Genomic DNA, 20,643 nt, shown 5'->3' with positions numbered 1-20,643 from the left:
ACAAAAAATATGCTTTGAAAAATTCCCAACAGGCGTTCCTTTTCCATTTTGGAATGCCAACGCGCAGGAGCTCGCTCGAACACGTTGATTTCATAACAGGGCACAAGTGGGTGGCGCTATGCAAGTGGCACCCCCTACAGGGCTGCCATGATGCAAAACCTCTTTCAAAGATTAAGGATGTCATTCGATTACAATAACTACTTACCTCCGTCTATAACGCTCGGGTCGGAAGTTTAACGTTTTAATTAAAATCGGAAGAATCGTAAAATATTTTTAAGGCTTAAGTTGGTGACCCTAGTGCAATATAGAAGTGTGCTTCACAGTGCGTCGTCGAGGTGTTGCGAATGTCGGGTATCGTGTTACCGCGCGGTGGGGGTGGTGCCTCCCTTGTTGTGCTCGGGTGCTCGCGGCGCACCGCACAGATGTGCCTCTGCCGTCGCTCTGCAAGCGAAACGAAATGCATGCGAATCGATCCGTGCCCCCGCTGCTGCGAACATTGTCTTTGTTCACCTAACCTACTTCTGTCTAAGCGCGCCACATATCTCTCATTTTGACGTTTTGATTTCAATTCCGTTTGGAGGTAAAACTTTTCGTGTTATCCTATACCGGAGTTAGATTATTCATTTATCTCTTATAATCATGACGACACCCTACTTTGTGAACGGTGGAAGCCCGATAATAAGATTAAGTTGGTAAGGGCATACCTTAACAAGTTATAAAAGTGGCGCTCCGGAGTTTACAAGTTTATTCTCCGGTGTGACCCGGTTGGCGCTCGAGCCGCCGATCTGTGCAAACGCGGCGAGCTGAGTAATGCACGGACGCGCCTTACAATTTCAAGTGGGGGTGGAAGGGGGTTACTGCACTCCGTAATAAAGTTTACATAAACCGAGCGTCTTGGCTGCAGCCGGGGGCGTCAGGTTACGCCTCGCCCTACGGACGAATGTTTTTACTGGAATCACGCCGCTGACACACTGTTGAAACTTCACGTTTATTTGCCAACATCGAACGGTGTTTGATGTTCTGATATGTCGACTAGCTTGTGAGATATGTTCTACAACTATGTGGGTGAATGTTGCGACTGAACAAAATAAACTGAATATTAGACTAGATATAATTTAATGTACCTACATATTTTTGACTATTATATAAAAATATAAATGAAGCAGCCATTATCTGGCTAAAGTAGACAGAATCAGCTTAAGGGAGTGCCCAACGTAATTTAGTTAAATGATACCGCACAATTTAATTCTATACCTTCTTTCAAAAGCTCCTTAAAATCTCCCAAAATAATCAAGGCTGCTAGGACGGATACGTCTGGCAATTTACACCGAGGTGAAATTGAGCAGCGGCCTTAAGCCTAACAGGGCGAACCTTCCTCAATCTCATTTGGGTAGCATAATAACCGCGGATTTATTTCCGCCGCCCGTTCATTCGCTCTCAAATCGCGCCTAATATTCAATTTGGACGCCCGAACCACACAAAAACTGCTCCGAGCCGGTTCATTACGCCGCGCATCTCGCCTCTTCATCCTCCTTACCTTATCTAAGCCACTCCCCCTCCCCCCGGGAGCACACCACTTCAAGTGGAAAACTCGCAGGGCGAGGGCCGCTCAACCTTGTTTAGCATTCTCCTCGACTTCTTTATTTAATAGATGATGAAAAACCCCGGTCCGAATAAATTTGCGTTTGTTCTTCGACATGCCCCGTCGGTGCGTGTTGGAGGTGCTCCTTTAATTAAGGCGGTAGCGGCGCGTGTAAATGCGACTACTACCTGCTGCGATATGGACGGGCGCGCTTTATTAAAACGTTCAAGTTTAATTCGGCCGTATTTGTAGCTAGCGACAACCCTAGCGCGTCATGTTTACGCGCGGTAAAACAGCGCTCGACACAACCCTCACAATTTATCGCCCCAGACTTTTCTTAATTGGAAGAAATGGCCACTTGTAATTATTAAGACGCCGTAAAGTGAAACAGATTGCGCGGTGGTCCTCTCCGTGGCAGTTAGGAGTTTACTCTCTTTTGCCTTTTCTTTGCACTTTATGAGCGTACCTAGAACGTTTATGTTTTACTTCTATTGCGGAATCCAAATTTACTGTTTACCGTGGAATAGGTACTTGCTCTTTACTACACTCTCAAAATAAGTATATACAAAAAAATTTTTTATTGAGTTTAGAGCATTTTGAACTAGTGCTCGATCAATTAAAAAAAATCCAATAATAGTTCGTGAACCGGTTAGTATTGAGTGAAACCATCAGATAACAAAGCTTGGCATACAGTCTATAGATATTGATCAGGCGCATGCTGCCGAGGGCTCTGATATGGAGCACTCCAGTCTAAATCTATTGTATGGAATATTAGGTATGCTATACTTAAGCTCCAGGCATAATAATCAGTACTTATATGTAGTTTACTTGACGAATGAACGAACTTGCATAATTAAGATACAAAGCCTAATATTATATCTACTAAACTAAACCATCTCCTATCGACTAATATTGACCAATGATTGACCCGAACCTCACAATGAAAAGGGACAAAAACGACGAAGATGCAGCCAACTAGTTCAACAGCCAAGTTATTAATTTTTTCCTAGATGCGCTTTGAGGCGAGTTCCTGTCTCTAATAAAATAGCTGACCTTCCGATTAATTAACAGGCGATATCCAGATTTAGGAAGCAAGCCTATCAACACGAGGGCGAAACGTCACGTAATGAATACATCGGTCCGACTGAACAAGCTTAGCCTTTCGGCCGCGGACAGTCCCGTGCCTCCGAAATGATCTATTCAGCATCACAGATACATTTAGATTATGCTCACTGAGCTGATCGGCGCCTAGCGCTCCGCTCTAATCTCCTTATGCTCCGTCTTGATACAGAATAACAGATTACTACGTCGCTGCATCTCGACAGATTATCTGTCTTGTCCTGTTTGGTAGGTACATTAAGTATTGTGTCTCCGAAGTTTATAAGCGGTTAAATAAATTACTGGAGCGTGAAACGTTAATCATTATGGTTTAATTAGTAATGGTGTATGACTATTGCGTTTGCTTTGTTATACATTTTCAAAAACAACTAAAATACTAATATTTACAAACTATCCTTGGCACGCTAGAAATGTAAAAGCGAACATGTTTGTTCTCCGCTTTCACAGCTAACGATAAAAAAAAATGGTATTGCTTGCAAGCGCTTATTAATTTGGATCATGCTTTGTTATATCTGCGATTCAAATAACATTAAATTTAATGCCGTGAGTTAAGAGCTTACCTCCACAGAGGTAGGCGACGCTGGTCGTGCTCGCGGCTTTGTCCCGATACCCGTATCGCATCGATTCATGCAGGCTTGATCGAATCGCAGCCCCCCTCTCCCACCCACAACAATACCTCAGAGCAGTACGTGAGCGAATGGAATATTCAATATTTCAAACCTATTTATTCTCGATGCGCCTGAAGAAATTCCTTCATTCTTTCATAAACAATTTTCGTTGATATGGAACCGACACAAAGGAATGCAAGATTCTAAGTTTTGAACCTTTTCATTCATGGAAGATGGTATTGTAGGTTAATACACATTAGTTTTAACGTCTCATAAGTCATAAAAGCCAAAGCAGTAAGCAATTTTTTTATTCACCAAAACCAAAGAATCGACAATATCTCACACTTGACTAGCAGAACTTAATCTAAAAGTTTTAGTTAAGTTTTTATCATTACATTTTATCATACTTTTTTTATGAATAAAGCCCATTTTATATCTAATTTTTTTTTTATAACAATTATGACGATTAGGTGATAGATACATAATGTGTTTAAAACTTTCTAATTCTGTATGTTTGCCAATTTAAACCAATGCCTAAAAAATATGTTAAATAGATGCGCAGTTCACAATAGATGCTAATGTATTTCATAGGCATTGTTTCACCAACCGTTTAATCAAATATCACGCGGCAGCGACGAACCGTGTCATAACGCCACTTCCACAGATTCAATATTCCAAATGAAATATTCAATACGTATTGCATTCGTTGGTAACGAAAGTGCAATATTTTATAGGTGCACCATTTTACTCTGAATTCATGTCGACGCTGTGCTTGATTCCGATCGATTTTAAAAGACTTAATTAAAAAAATATGAATTCTAATGATTCATTTGTGAGCGCAACGGATAACGGATTAATAGTGTTTGGAATTCTTATTTTGAATAGTGATCGAAGATATTTAATAACGCCGAGTACCTTATAAATGTAGTTATTATAGCGTGCCTATTATAGCATTCCTTTTTTATATGTGATTAAATATGTACCTATGTAATAAGTTGTCTGACGCCAGTTGTTTAATATACAGTGCTATACAGCTCCTGGGCCTCCGATGTACAATTTGACGGTTTACTCGAGACATCGTCCCTTTATCCAAACATAGTCTTAAGTTTGCTATCACAAGTTGGCTTAAATTTGACAGCTGGGCACTTGGAATTGGAAAGTAGGGTTCTTCCAAATTCGAGTAAAAAGGTGTTGTCAGTTGCAGCGTGTTGTGACCGAGCCTGCATCGCTGCGGTGCATGCTCCCTGTTGCGGTCTCCACTCGGCCACGAGGGCTGCCATACACATGCTCTGAAAGCACACTACATTTATACAGAGTACCCACCTTGTCCTCATGCATTAAATAAAGGTAGGCACATGCGCAGGTCGCGCGTCTAAAGTGACCGACTATACGCGCTATAAAGGCCACTACTAGGTATAATTAACTCCCCAGCTTTCATTTCTTTGTTTTAGCTTTAACTTTCGCAGACGAGTAGTTTTTGCGAACGAGAATCGAACGTGACGTTACAAGAATTTCTAAACGGCCGGATAAAAGTTATTGTCTATGTCCTTTACTGTGTTGACAGTTTCACCTTTTTCTTAAAGTAACTGCCTCAACTCACAATCATTCCCACGGAAAACCAATTACAAAAATTGGTATTCAAGTCGGTGTTGAAAGGAGAATGTTTGAATCGACATGGATATACGTATGCGAACCACGCAATACTCCTCTAGTGAACATGCTTAAAGAAGCGAGTTTTCTTGATCGTTTTGCAGCCCTGCTGATGCTCATACCGACGTGTGTGGCCTGCGCCCCGCATACATAATGGCCACCATACCCCCGCTTACCTACAATACAACACATTGCATTCACTTCATTACATTCTTCATTTTTACGACATAACCGCTGACTTAATCGTGTTATTGTTAAGCTGTAAACATTTTACAGACTCCTTTTTACCGATTCATTTTATTGAAATATTAACTAAACATGAATAATGCGTTCCGAGCAAGATTTTTCTCAAGCAGTCAGCAATACAAAGAGCCGCGTGAACGTGACTAACAAGAGTGTGGTTAATTTTTTACTTGAAGCCCTAATTCTCACGATACTTTGTAATCGCCGTGAACTTGTTTGACATAAAAAACAAATAAAAACATAAGCAGTCCGGGTAATTGAAATGGCTGCATGTAATTAGCAGGTCGGCGCGCGATCGCTCGCGGCTCGCTGCACGTCTTCATAATTTATCTCAATTAGTCGCGCGTAATGAGCGGAAGGGCGACGGCGTGAGCGCCTAACGCTCCGGAGGTTTACAGAGCATTTTCACCTGTTATATGCTTTTATTATATGAATTAATATACTTTTCTTATAATAAGTATCAGGTTACGATATAATATTTTACCCTCATCTTGATGCCGCTTGTAATTCTTGGGAATTTTGTCTCGATTAAACTGACGTAGGTGCTCGGACTTGGCCGATCTTTGACGAGCATCAATTATTTTTACGGTACCTATGTGGCTACCACCAGTTCGGCACCGACATAAACGCTTTTGACACTGTCAGTGACTCATGGTACAAGTACTATTGTATGGACTTTCACTTCACGTATAAAACTTTAAATAAATCGTGCTTGCATTCAGTTTATTTTAATTTCAATTTATGAGCGTAAATGCGAACTAAAAGTAATTTTACTGCTTTATACTTATAAACGGTGAATAATCGGTCTGAGTAGATCGTATACCACAATTACATAGAATTCAAGGCCATTTAATGAATATTAATTTTAGATTTATCTAGGGAATTGGCATCATTGCATGAACATTGAACAATCTGCCACCGAGCCAATTGCGCACAAATTATCTCAGCATACTGGTTGCGGTTACCCGTAGCCGGCGGTTGTTCACGATATTGGCCCGACGCAAGGCAAGGTTGCATGCGCTGCGGTTGTCGGGCGGCATGTTTAACAATGCGGCGGCGGCGGCGGCCTTGTTCACTGCGCCGTGTTGCCCAACACGCCGACGCCGTGTCGCCCGCCACGCCGCACACTCCACGCCGCGCCTCCATGCCTTCGTGCTTATCACGCATTTACATATGCTTCACTCGCTACGCCGTGTACGGGCATCGAAAATGTTTCATGAATAAATTTGTAATCCAATTTGATGGTTAGGTAACTCTGACTTTACGAACACGTCGAACCGATAAAAACAAACAATCGAACTAGACGACTACCAGCCGGGCATGATTCGAATAATCTCCGCTCCGCTTAAAACGATTAATCATAAAAAACCGAGCGGGTCGCAGCCCTTTTTCGAGTTTTCCTCGTTACGGGCTAAGACGAGAATCATTAGGAATTAAATTTCCCCTTTCATTAGTCCCTCAACCCTCGTATAATTCCGGACGCGGAGCAATAACAATATAAATCCCCCGTCGCGCCGAGCGGGGGATTACGGCTTGTCTCGACCCTAATTTAGGGCTGCCCCCGCCCGGATTAACGAAGTGGCGGAATCCGCTAGGGTTGTCGCTGCGCATAAACTTGTTACGTGTTTAATGTTTTATTGACGGGTGGCGAGGGAGCTCTCATTTAAATAAGCGCGTCCCCTTCGCACGCGCCGCCCGCCGGGGTCGCGGCGATCATGCGAATGCTGCCGCTGACCGCAAACCCGCTTATCAAGATACTGACCCTTCTACCCACAGCGAAATAATAAACTAGAAAAGAAATCAAAATAAATGCCCACTTACCGGTATCTTGTCCCGGGTTCATTAGCATATCTTATTGACACTTCAACTGTTAAATCTCGTGTGGGCGGTATTCAATTCAAATTAATTTGCCTCGAGCCTTCTCTAAAACAGGTTCATTACGCTCTTTCAACGCCACATTTAGTACTCAGAATACCGTAACGGAGTAGGTAATAATTTAAGAAGGCTGAGCACGCTACAAATTAATTTAGCTATTATTTGGAAGGGAATCACTTATGAAGACGGAACGAATTGTTTATCCCGGCATTAAGTCCCGAGAGTGTCGACGCACATATTGCCGCGGAGGCAGCCGAGCCTCCCTCTCTGATTTAAGCGGAGGGATGACAATTAAAGGAACCGGCGATGTCAACACGAGCGGCGCACTCCGCCGATACATTTTATTACCATAATAACGCCACGGACATTTGTCACGCGTTAATACCTACGGTTTATATTAACAATCAATGTTTATGTACAATTACAAATCTCTACGTGTCTAGAAGTAGGCAATTTCGCCTCTACCAATTTTCCAAACGAGCTACCTCTCAACTCCACGCGACAAAACTCGATTCAGGGTAATTTATTTAAGTAATTCTACAAAGCGAGGCCGTGTACACCGTATTAAAATTTTGCCTCGAGACCGCAAAGTAGACGCTAACACAAAATTAAAGTCGTCGACACTTAAGGGCTTCGTAGTTCCCGAAGGGGGAGAGTTTCCGTGAAATTTCTCTCGGAATGTCGAAATGGCGGGCGAGTTTCGCAAGTCAACTCAATTATCGTTTTAATTAAGGCGCCGTGCCACGTGACATTTGTTTGCGTGCGTGAAAGCGATCGCCCCCCGCCCCGCCTGCGGCCCCTGCTCCTGTTAATTGTCCTAATTACTCCTGTAATGGAGCGAGGGAGGGTGAGATTGCTTATCGACGACGCTCCCGGAATTTGCTTTGTGTGATACATCAGCCCGACTCTACTTCTTGTTAGTTGATTACATCGGATTATACACATCTCATTTACAATAATATACAAGAGCTACGCATAATAAGCATGGTTATTTAGTTGAGTAGATTTAAATGCAACGTACCGTACAACACAGAAAGTAAAACTGAAACTGAAGTTTATAAAATTCGACTGCAGGTAGCAAACAAAGCAGTAATGAACATCAATTCTATCGGGCAAGTTTCCAAGCGGTGCATTTGTGAGTGGTACGGAGCATGGCGCAGCCGGAGTTCCCTCCGAGAGCGCTCGTAACGCGGAGTGGCGGCGTAATGGCCGCGCACTTCACCGTGCGGCCGGGCATGGTGCTGGCGGCAGCGGGCGCGGGCGCGGACCACGAGCGCCAGCGGACGCCCACCCGACAACGAGCGCCGGGCAATTTGGTTATTTGGGGTCGGCCATAAACCGATAGCGCGCAGTAAACGCAATCCTCCACTCGCGACTATAAACTTTACGAGTCACGTAAAAACGCGCTCGAAACGCCGACTCGCTACCATAAATTTATGCTAATGTATTCTTTATAGGAGTTTAATGTGTATTCAGAAATTCCTCCATTATTTATGTATACGAATGAACCGGTAAAAGTTAATTTTAAAGTCGTACAGCGTCCCGCGGTTTACTCGAACAATTAATTTTTTGGCGCAAGTCTAATGTTTTTGTAAGTTCCGATGCCGGTGTGTGGATGTCGTTTACAAACGATGTTTGTCTACAGGCTCGTTTTTGTTTACAGGCGCGCTGCACACTTAAAATGTGTGTAAACTAGGTATAGACCTGTAAACTGCTGCCCACTTTTGTATATTATATCGATACATTATTTTTTTCTTACCCGACTCACATGCATAAACCTATACAAAGTTGTAAATTGAGAACGTAATGGGACTTTAAAAGTAAATGGTGCGCAATAAAACTTTTCGATGACAGTATCATAAAACGAAGTCGTATAAAGCCGGTAGAGCCGCAGTTTCGATATAAGCTGAAAGCGTCGCGTGTAAATCACGTAACTTTTCAAAACTATTATGCCTGAAATATAGTCCGAACTCAATCCGTACATTTCCGAGCGGACGGTCTATTTATCTATTTCCCCCGCTTCCGCCCCCAGCGTCCGGTTAACCGCCCCCCCTTCCGGTTAACCGGCGGCGGCGCGCGCGGCTAAACGGCTCGTCGCGTGACCGCAGACAATAAGCCCGAGCGGCGTTAACAGCGCGCCTGTGTGTTGCCACTTTATACGTAACATCACTGCCTCCCCCCTCCCCCTACGACACACACACGCCGCGGGTGTGTGCTCCTTGGCTCGCGGCGCGAACGGTAGCCGATAAGTCGTGTTGTCGAAGCTTGTAGCGAGACGGCGCCGCCCGCGACCCCGTCCCCGACTCAATTGCCTTTTTCTTGAGGTCGACCCGCGTAATCGGATAAAGTAAAGATTAGCTCTGTCCGCTTTTCTGTTGAAAATGGAAAAGGTTGGGTAAATGACTACTCAATACATTCACATCTTTTTATTTTAAGGAAGGAAAATGTATTACGACCTTTTTCATGTTCTAATACTGATATTAGGAACATACGGATATTGATTGTTTGTTATAGTGTGCTGTACATATACAGCCGTAACAGATGCCTCGTTAATTAAGGAAAATAAAAAGCCAACATTATCAAACAACAGCAAATAGTCACAGTTCCAGCAACAACCATGACCACAATTCGATTTAATAAATTCACTAATAACCGCAAACCTTCGAGCGAGTTCCCCGTATAACATAAAATCCGACCAATCGAACCCGACACGTCACATTACCGCTGCGGCTCTCGAAATAGCCCACTTGAAATTCGATATCGAATGCTGTAGAGATCGGGTGATCGTAAAATTAAGGCCCGACCCGCGTGTGGACGCGGTTTTATGCCCGCGCGACTTGTGCCAATGATAAAAGTTTATTGGTTACATTTCGACTACTATCAAAATATCCAATAACCCCGCCATAAGCCACGTTATTTATCTGACATACTAATACCTATACGAGCATAACGGCCTCGTCCCGTTTTATAGTTTCCCCAGTCTTTAACTGTGGCGCTCGTGCGAACCTTCTTTCTCTTAGCGCTATTATCTGGGGACACATTTTATATTCCCTTAGTTTCTTTGCCAAATATTATCGCTATTAAAAAGTTTGGTGCTCTTATCTTTTAGATAGTTATAGTTTTTATTTTGTTCATCACATAGGCTACTTATTACTTAAGTTTGCTTCAGACTTTTAGGTTTGGTTTTGTAGGTAACTACATATATTAACCGTATGTACGTACTTATACAATTACGCTTCACAAGTTACACCCTCTTGAAACAAAATTATGAGTAGAAAGAAGCTATTCAACAGTAAGATAGAACAGTATATTAAACAAAGCCAGTGTATTGTAACGTTAAGTACTCGGCCGGCGATAAATAGATGTGAATCCGACATAAAGTGTTATTGTCTGGGTGCGATGCGGAGCAGTACGATAAGTCACAGCGGGCGGCGACAGGCCGGCGTGGCGAGCAAATTAACAGGCGCTTGCCACTCGCCTCTAACTTACTGCCTCGTAAAATTAGGCCCGTTCCACCCTCCAGGCTTCGCCACGGTACAAGTATCTTAAACAGCACCATGTCTTTATCTTTCCGATGTTGTTTACTATCATGTCGAGATCTAAAAAAATACCGTAGCTTTTTCGTTTGGAATTGCAGTAGTTTGCCTATGGCAAATTTGATCTCGTAATTACATCTAGTTCTAATTCTGCCCTGTAACGCTAAATGAAAATTATTTCTAAACATGAGAAATATGCCTGAGCGATTACTTTTTTTTTATTAATAAAACACAAATAAAATAAAATTCAAAAACATTAATTCCACGGTCCCGAGCACGCACATCCATCTCGCTCACGCTTAGGCTCAGTGAGAGTGAGAGAAAAACACGAACCAACTGGGACTAAAGCTAATTTTGCGGTTAAACTCGCGTATTTTCAGTCACTCGCGCACCATATTTCGGATAGCTTGGATCTCTATTTACAAGCAGTAACAGTGATGTCCAATGAGTGACTAAAAATACATTACGTGTGATAAAATAAAATTAGTTTAAAGCCTCTTGTTCCGTTCCGAGAACCTTTCATTGTAGAAAGTAATGATTATTTGGCACCATGCGTTTATGCATTCCTTAAGTCGCCATTGCCACGTTTTAGTAAGACTTTAAGGTGAATATAAATCATAGCAGTACCTAGACCTACACCGCAACTACACGGTTTACCTACACCGATTTTGGCGTTTACTTATGGAGTCAAGGTACTGATTATGTAAATAGGTCTGACGTGCGGACGCCTCGCTCCCTGAGGGCTGAGGATTACGGGCCGTTTCTCATTCATGACCAGTTACGACATAAGTAATTACAGTACGGCCACGCCGTGTGACAAAGACGGACGTGAGGGTGGTACAGTAGCAGCATCTGAATTAGATTTACAACTGTATCCTGGACGTGTACTTTAATTATTTTATCACCTTGCGTAACGTAAGTAGGCAAGAACCACTCTAGAACTATACAGACATAGATAAGCGAAGTCTTGTCGGTTTTATAGACCGATAAAAACGCATTGAGCGGTATCACAAAGCATACGAACTGGACTGTCTACCACCACCTGATAGATTGAGAGCTATATTCGCAATATGTTGACTTCACGATACCAGACACGTACGTAAGCCTTTTCACCCGACCTGTCCTCACGCCTGCGTGCACTTGAAGTAATCGTAGCATCTGTCTAACAGCGCAGCGCACTCGATCGAATATCAGTAATCCGAATACATTTCGATATCTGGCAGCGAATAATATTCGTGATACATACACGTCAACGCGGCGGAATCAGACCGAGCGGGTCGTCACGTATATGATTATTTCATTAGTCCGTATTTGCGCACTCATCCAAATGTTGCGGCCGACGGCCCCACCGGGGGGCAGGCGGTGACCACTCCCCGAGCTAATCACGCGGTCAGTTTGCTCTGCCTCAGCTTGTTTTGATATTGATATTGACTAGCGCTCGCTTCGCTGCACGCCGATTTATTTGCGAACAATGATCGATTGATTGCTTTACGTAAGCCCGACCGTAAACGGTTTGATAATGTTTACCCGACCGTATTGTAAACAGTAAAAACGTGGGTGTACTATTTCTGTAGCTGTGCTGTTTTGTTACAGAGAAATTCCATATCACCCGGTGAAAGAGAAAAGTATCGGACGCGAAGTCCGGCTGAACCTGACCATAAGAAATTGAAGAAGGAAGAAAAAGACATGGGACATGTAAGAATCTCTTTTTGGTTTTCTTTTCCCTTCAGGTGGCACCGCGATTGTTTGTGTGCCCTTCTTTAAGTAGGTACTGTATCCCTCCACCTACTTCCCCTCTTCCTCAGGTTTCCTTCCATACGGCAATACGTCGACTAAAAACATTATACCTACCCACTGTCCTGTGATTTTGTGGCTTCGACCATCTTATAAATTTATTTAATTATATATTAAGTTAAACCTTACAGTAAGTTTAGCACGAGAGCGCCGCAGCAGTATCTCGCGGGCGAGATAGATTACCATTTTTTTCTAACTAATAATTAAAACTTATAAAGGGTCGGGTTGTCTATCTCGCGAGCGAGATACTGTTGCGGCGCACTCGTGTTAAGCCTACAGTGTTTCATCGGAATCATCGGCAATCTGTAGATGATATGAGTGAATGACAAATCTATTCATAAATATTTTCAGGAACTAGTGGTAGACGACGCAAGTGAAGAGCCCACGTCGCCGCACAACGGAGCGCCCTCTCCCCGAGAAAATGGTCTCGACAAGCTGCAGCCCAAAAAGGAGCACCCACCTCATAGCCCTAGGTAGCATACTTATTATTTGAACTCTTAAATTATCCAATCCTTTTCTTCCGAAAACCTTTGCTCCGCTGGATCCCTTCGAATTGTTTCACTTAAAACTAATCTATTCACGGAATGTATTGGATATTTTCAATTTTGATCTCACTTGTAATTTACTTAGTACCTTTTTTGACCAACAAATCGGAAAAATTACCTTTATTTGATCGGAGTTTTACACCTCTCGCACAGTTTCTATCTAAGCTCTATGTAGAGCACAAATTCTCGATAATCGCTTTATCCATTTAAAAGAAGCCGTACTAAGCAAATACATGCCTCTAATAGGGTCAGTGTATGTAGGAGTCGGCCGGCCGTCTAATCCGTCTTCTCACTAAATCAATTACTGACACCGATGTTTAGTGTACTCCTAATAACTGTAATGGGATTAGACACGCTTTGATGGATAAACCGTCGGTAATCTGTGGAGGTACAGACTTATATTTGTTTTTTTATTTAAACTTTATTGCACAAAATATATACAACAATGTACAAATGGCGTACTTAATGCCAAATTGCATTCTCTACCAGTCGGTTGACTTACAAACGTAGGGCCAAACAGCGACACTTACAATTGGTGCGGAGAAAGAAAAAAAGTCAGTGAATTAAAAAGAAAAGCAAACTAATATAGTTATAAACTACATATATATCTCATACACACTATAAATATAATATTGATGAATATTATTTGAACTTTTGTTTTAGCAAACACTGAAATGAGATACTGACTTGTTTTTAGTGTCAAGAAGACTTCTTGTTACCACGCTTGCACTGTTTTGTGCAACATGATGTTATCGTGACTTAACACTTCTTTAACACTAAGCGTTTGATGCAGTGTACGATTAGCCTGATTTTAATGAATCTTGTTTCTTGTGGGTTAGAAGGACAGCAGGTCAACGTTTTTTAACGCCTAAAGTGCGCGGCGCGTCATCGTGATCCTTGTCGGAACGCAAAGGTTGATATTGGGTTGCTACCGGCGCTACCGCACGCGTCAGTTGACGTCTTTGGCTGTCAAAGGGTTTAAACCAATATCTACGCAAATTGGGAACCGGGCGTCTGTAAGATGCATACAAGAAAGCGCTTCGATAAACTGTCGACAAATGACTATTTCTTGGGGCCTTTGAGACCTATGAAATAGGACATAAAAATAACAGATCAACTTCTTACGATTTCAGGTCAGGCACGTCAAGCAACGCCTCAACACCGTCAGCAAAAAAGCTCGATGAGAAGCCAAGCACGCCGATCTCTAAGCCTGTGACGCCGACTTCCGGCGCGAGCGGCGCGGGCGCGGCCGGGGCTCCTCTCAAGGCCGCAGTGAAGCCCCCCGCGCTGCAGTACCCGTACCTGGGCAACGGTGCGCATGATGCGTACGGCCTGGCCGGGTACTCGGCGCGAGCTGCGCTGGCGTACGAGCCTCTGCGCCCGCCGATTGGACCGGCAGCGTTAGCGCCTATTCCTGGTGGCAAACCGTAAGTATACTGATGATTAGTCTTATGTTTCATTGCTATGCACATTCTTTCAAGTACGAGGGCCTATTAGCAAAGTGTGTAGCTGGGGAAATATAAACAAAGACAAGGCTTGTGGGGAAAATGTGAATTTTCATGGTATTCGAAACCACTTCGTAGTAGCCAAAGTCGTCGCTTGATAGATTTATTCTTACTTTGCGACCCTGCCAGCCTCACAGTATACCTCAAACCAAATATCTTTTTCAGAGCCTACTCATTCCACGTATCAGCGGAAGGGCAAATGCAGCCCGTGCCCTTTCCCCCTGACGCGCTAATGGGCCCCGGGATCCCCCGGCACGCGCGCCAAGTTTCCGCCCTGGCCCATGGAGAAGTGGTCTGCGCGGTGACGGTCTCGTCGCCTACCAAATACGTGTACACCGGCGGCAAAGGCTGCGTCAAGGTGTGGGACATCAGCCAGCCGAGCAAGGCGCCAGTTAGCCAGTTGGACTGCTTGGTGAGTGGGTAACTGTCGTGGTTTGGGTTTTGGGTATATTTTTAAATTAGATGTATGAATTTACTTATTGCATTTAATTGAATTTTCAAGTTGCTTCTTTTCTGTATAAACTACTATACCAATGTTTAGGTAATAGCGAAGAATAACAAGACAAAAATAGAATTAACGCAAAACACCTAGCAAAGACTTAACAAAATATTGGTAAATAAATTCCAAAATAGAAAAAAGCATCTCAATTGCTGAAGCATGTGAATTGTAAGCCATGTGTCGATTTTTTTTCCACGTGGTATCATAAAGAAAATAATGTTTGTATCATCTGTATCAGTTTGTAAACTCATTATTACCCACTATGATTGCGCATGATAAGTTATCATTCCTCGCTAATCGTGTATTATGTTACTTGGAATAATTTCAAATGACTTACAATCGAATAAATATTCCAGCAAAGAGACAACTACATCAGATCAGTGAAGCTGTTGCCCGACGGGCGCACACTCATAGTAGGCGGTGAAGCCTCCAACCTGTCCATCTGGGACCTGGCGTCGCCCACGCCGCGCATCAAGGCCGAGCTCACCTCCTCCGCGCCCGCCTGCTACGCGCTCGCCATCAGCCCCGACTCCAAGGTGAGTACTACTATCACATCAGAGCAGCTCCCCGACGGACACGCTCATAGTCGGCGGTGAAGCCTCCAACCTGTCCATCTGGGACCTGGCGTCGCCCACGCCGCGCATCAAGGCCGAGCTCACCTCCGCGCCCGCCTGCTACGCGCTCGCCATCAGCCCCGACTCCAAGGTGAGTACTACTATCACATCAGAGCAGCTCCCCGACGGACACGCTCATAGTCGGCGGTGAAGCCTCCAACCTGTCCATCTGGGACCTGGCGTCGCCCACGCCGCGCATCAAGGCCGAGCTCACCTCCTCCGCGCCCGCCTGCTACGCGCTCGCCATCCGCCCCGACTCCAAGGTGAGTACTACTATCACATCAGAGCAGCTCCCCGACGGACACGCTCATAGTCGGCGGTGAAGCCTCCAACCTGTCCGGCGTCGCCCACGCCGCGCATCATGGCCGGGGAGAAGCGATAAGGATCTGTGAGACCTCAAAAAACGCACTATTTACGTAATAAAATGTATAACAAAGACGCAACACCTACGACATGACATTACCTAAAGAACGCTGCGTAAAGTTCCGATATGGGCTCTTTTAATCACGGTTACTTAAACCAGATAATCTAGTTTCTCCTCTAAGCAAAGGTACTATTTACACAACTTGTATTTCAATGTCTTCATAATAAATAGGAAAGTTAATATTGTACTACTAGGAGATTATCAATTTTAATCTTAGCGCGGCGGCATAGCAAAAGTTGGCGGTTTACAACCGATTTAGCTTAACAGCTTTACTCAGACGAAAGTAATAGACCATCTATGCTGCTGCGGAAATTAGAATGTGGTGATACTGGTACAGTTGCCATCTGATATATCGAAGCGGCCGGCCGAGGTGGTCAAAAATATCTGAACGCGCACTCTGACGCCTTGACAATAAAGGCGTGTTCAGATATTTGAAAGAAAGAAAAGATCGATATACACGGTGCTACATGAGGAACCCGAAAGATTTGAACCACGTACTTCTGAGGCCAAAAGAAGGAAAAAATGTTATATGAGTTTCAGTAAATTTCGCCAAAAAAAAAATATTTTTTTTTTCAAAATTTGAACGTATTTGTACGTAAAACCTTGCTAAACACGGTACTCTACTGAAAGTTCTCTATTATATAACGATTGTATAAAATACTATTCATTTACTTTATTCTTAACTTGGGTTTTTCTTACTTACACTTAACGTGTATTCCAGGTGTGCTTCAGCTGTTGTTCGGACGGCAACATCGCGGTGTGGGACCTGCACAACCAGACGCTGGTGCGGCAGTTCCAGGGCCACACGGACGGCGCCTCCTGCATCGACATCTCGGCCGACGGCACCAAGCTGTGGACCGGCGGCCTCGACAACACTGTGCGGTCAGTACTAAACTACTTAATGTATTATTCAATTTAGCATTTCTTTAACCATTAAATTAACACCGCCCGCCTCACCCTTTGAACGCCACGCTTATCGTGCGCCTTGAACCTTGTGGGTACGCACGAAAGTTGATATTGGGGTGTAGCCGCACGCGTCAGTTGACATCTTTGGCGGTCAAGGGGTTATAAAATACCTTGGCGAATGCCAACCTTTTATATTAATGCGGCTACTTTTTGAAACGCTTCTCACGCTCATTTATACAGAATGTTTATTTAGTCACCTGCAATAATTTACGGGCTGAATATATATAGGTCATACTGAGCAACTATTACTATGGGACCAAACTCGAAATCACGGAAAAGATTTTACTCTCCCATAGAAAATGTCAAGGTCAGAAAGCCAAAATGTATGTAACAGCCAATTTTCTTTCTCGATTTCGGGGTTGATCCCATAGTAAAAGTTGCTCATTATGACCTATATATTCACCCCGTAAATTATTGCAGGTGACTAAATAAACATCCTGTAGCTGTGAACAACGGCTGTTGAATTGTAGTCACAAATGTATCGGTACTGAAAGTCGCTGCGGGTATTGCTCTCCGGAAAACGCGCGATCTGTGTAGCACCACTCTATTTTAAATTTAATAATGCTGGACAGTATACTACTTTGTTTCACCATGATAGTTTGTAGTTGTAGTTTATAATCAGATCACCTTAATAAAATCGTTTTTGTAGATTTAAAACATCTCTTACATTTATGTTTATTGTTTGTGTTACAGGTCGTGGGATTTGAGAGAAGGCAGACAGTTGCAACAACATGACTTCAGCTCTCAAATCTTCTCGTTGGGATACTGCCCTACAGGTAAAATGCCTAATTCATAATTTGGTAACATGAAGCATTGTATTATGAAAACCGCAAGTTTGAACGGAGCGGACAAAGCACACTTGGGGCCCCCAGTTACGCTTTTTATTGCACACTGAAGCAAACGCGTTTTACAGCAATATTACGAGTACTTTCAAATTGTTCTATGGAACTGTGAATATTACACAACATCCATTATACAAAATATTTGATAAGCAAATTTGAATCGTGGGTAATAAAACTGGGTAGATATTGTTGGAATGAAAAATTTACGAAACAATAGAACTTGTGTGACTTGTTATGCATAATTAAAATTATTTATATTCAAACACAGCTCACACACATTGTACAGTCAGTATCAATTTTCTAATAACTTGGGAACCACCAGAGGGCTTGGTCACTTTTGCAGTATGTGACATCTACTTTAGTTTACGAAAACTGATATGTAACAAGTAGACTGTTACAAAATACTTTTGAACGCGTAATGTAGAGATCTCTTTCTAGAAATGTATTCCAGGGTGGCAGATACTTTTAGCGCGATGTTTCATCCGGTACTATTGATACTGCCTGTACATTAGGCTATAAAAGCTTCTTACGAGTTCGAACGTGTATTAACCAGACCGTTTATTCCCCAGGCGAGTGGCTAGCGGTGGGCATGGAGAACAGCAACGTGGAGGTGCTGCACGCGGTGAAGCCGGACAAGTACCAGCTGCACCTGCACGAGTCGTGCGTGCTGTCGCTGCGCTTCGCCAGCTGCGGCAAGTGGTTCGTGTCCACCGGCAAGGACAACCTGCTCAACGCCTGGCGCACGCCCTACGGCGCCAGCATATTCCAGGTAATATACATGTCTGTCTATACTATAGTGTCAAGTGGTTCGTGTCCACCGGCAAGGACAACCTGCTCAACGCCTGGCGCACGCCCTACGGCGCCAGCATATTCCAGGTAATATACATGTCTGTCTATACTATAGTGTCAAGTGGTTCGTGTCCACCGGCAAGGACAACCTGCTCAACGCCTGGCGCACGCCCTACGGCGCCAGCATATTCCAGGTAATATATATGTCTGTCTATACTATAGTGTCAAGTGGTTCGTGTCCACCGGCAAGGACAACCTGCTCAACGCCTGGCGCACGCCCTACGGCGCCAGCATATTCCAGGTAATATATATGTCTGTCTATACTATAGTGTCAAGTGGTTCGTGTCCACCGGCAAGGACAACCTGCTCAACACCTGGCGCACGCCCTACGGCGCCAGCATATTCCAGGTAATATATATGTCTGTCTATACTATAGTGTCAAGTGGTTCGTGTCCACCGGCAAGGACAACCTGCTCAATGCCTGGCGCACGCCCTACGGCGCCAGCATATTCCAGGTAATATATATGTCTGTCTATACTATAGTGTCAAGTGGTTCGTGTCCACCGGCAAGGACAACCTGCTCAACGCCTGGCGCACGCCCTACGGCGCCAGCATATTCCAGGTAATATATATGTCTGTCTATACTATAGTGTCAAGTGGTTCGTGTCCACCGGCAAGGACAACCTGCTCAACGCCTGGCGCACGCCCTACGGCGCCAGCATATTCCAGGTAATATATATGTCTGTCTATACTATAGTGTCAAGTGGTTCGTGTCCACCGGCAAGGACAACCTGCTCAACGCCTGGCGCACGCCCTACGGCGCCAGCATATTCCAGGTAATATATATGTCTGTCTATACTATAGTGTCAAGTGGTTCGTGTCCACCGGCAAGGACAACCTGCTCAACGCCTGGCGCACGCCCTACGGCGCCAGCATATTCCAGGTAATATATATGTCTGTCTATACTATAGTGTCAAGTGGTTCGTGTCCACCGGCAAGGACAACCTGCTCAACGCCTGGCGCACGCCCTACGGCGCCAGCATATTCCAGGTAATATATATGTCTGTCTATACTATAGTGTCAAGTGGTTCGTGTCCACCGGCAAGGACAACCTGCTCAACGCCTGGCGCACGCCCTACGGCGCCAGCATATTCCAGGTAATATATATGTCTGTCTATACTATAGTGTCAAGTGGTTCGTGTCCACCGGCAAGGACAACCTGCTCAACGCCTGGCGCACGCCCTACGGCGCCAGCATATTCCAGGTAATATATATGTCTGTCTATACTATAGTGTCAAGTGGTTCGTGTCCACCGGCAAGGACAACCTGCTCAACGCCTGGCGCACGCCCTACGGCGCCAGCATATTCCAGGTAATATACATGTCTGTCTATACCTATAAGTGCCATTCAATACATCCACTGCCAGCGACCCGCTGCGCGGATTATATGTATGTTCGTAGCCGCTTTTCGCTACAATACGTTATCAACTACAAGCGGAGTGCATAGCTCACGCTAGCAGTGAATGCGTTAGTTTCAACGTTAAAATCTACGAGTTATAATTGTAGAAGAGATAAGCAAAAAAATGGTGCTTCGAAATTATTAACTAATGTAATGCACTGTACCTGTTTCGTACTTACGTTATACGACAATTCTCAACAGTTGATGTTTGGCAATATCTTAACTCTTATTATACACGCAATAAATCTTTGCTATAACTACACCATAGTCTGATAATTATAGTTTTACTTATACCTAAGTTGTACTTAAGTTTGTGATTGACAGATGATTTATATATATTTGATTATCTACCTTGTACCAATAGTCCTAAAGTCAATATTACAAGCATCATAAATTTAGACGGAGTTAATATCAACTATCATAATATAAACTTTGTTTTGTTTGGTTTTGTTTGTTTTAAGGTAGAAAATTAAGTGAATTAACATCAAATGTCAATCGGAAACTAGCCTCAAATCAACCGTAGCAGCCCTAATATAAGCATGCCTTACAAAGTTGAATGTGTATCAGATTTTTTCCCTTTAGCACATCTATTAA

The 20,643-nt window shown here is 43.7% G+C and overlaps 1 protein-coding gene across 1 annotated transcript in view; it reads left to right on the top strand.

The window, feature by feature from the left end:
* LOC133527073 (protein groucho-like) overlaps window positions 1-20,643 on the top strand; it is a 73,525-nt gene that overhangs the window by 52,465 nt on the left and 417 nt on the right. Inside the window, exons 8-15 of the mRNA XM_061863963.1 lie at window positions 12,207-12,308; window positions 12,759-12,880; window positions 14,086-14,379; window positions 14,623-14,869; window positions 15,313-15,492; window positions 16,716-16,876; window positions 17,654-17,736; window positions 18,372-18,571. Coding sequence (XP_061719947.1) covers window positions 12,207-12,308; window positions 12,759-12,880; window positions 14,086-14,379; window positions 14,623-14,869; window positions 15,313-15,492; window positions 16,716-16,876; window positions 17,654-17,736; window positions 18,372-18,571 — 1,389 coding nt within the window. The remainder of the gene's footprint in view (window positions 1-12,206; window positions 12,309-12,758; window positions 12,881-14,085; window positions 14,380-14,622; window positions 14,870-15,312; window positions 15,493-16,715; window positions 16,877-17,653; window positions 17,737-18,371; window positions 18,572-20,643) is intronic.

The sequence above is a fragment of the Cydia pomonella genome, chromosome 17, assembly GCF_033807575.1.
Source record: "Cydia pomonella isolate Wapato2018A chromosome 17, ilCydPomo1, whole genome shotgun sequence".
Lineage (NCBI taxonomy): Eukaryota > Metazoa > Arthropoda > Insecta > Lepidoptera > Tortricidae > Cydia > Cydia pomonella.
Note: the sequence above shows the minus strand (reverse complement) of the source record. Positions and strands in the feature narration are given on the sequence as shown.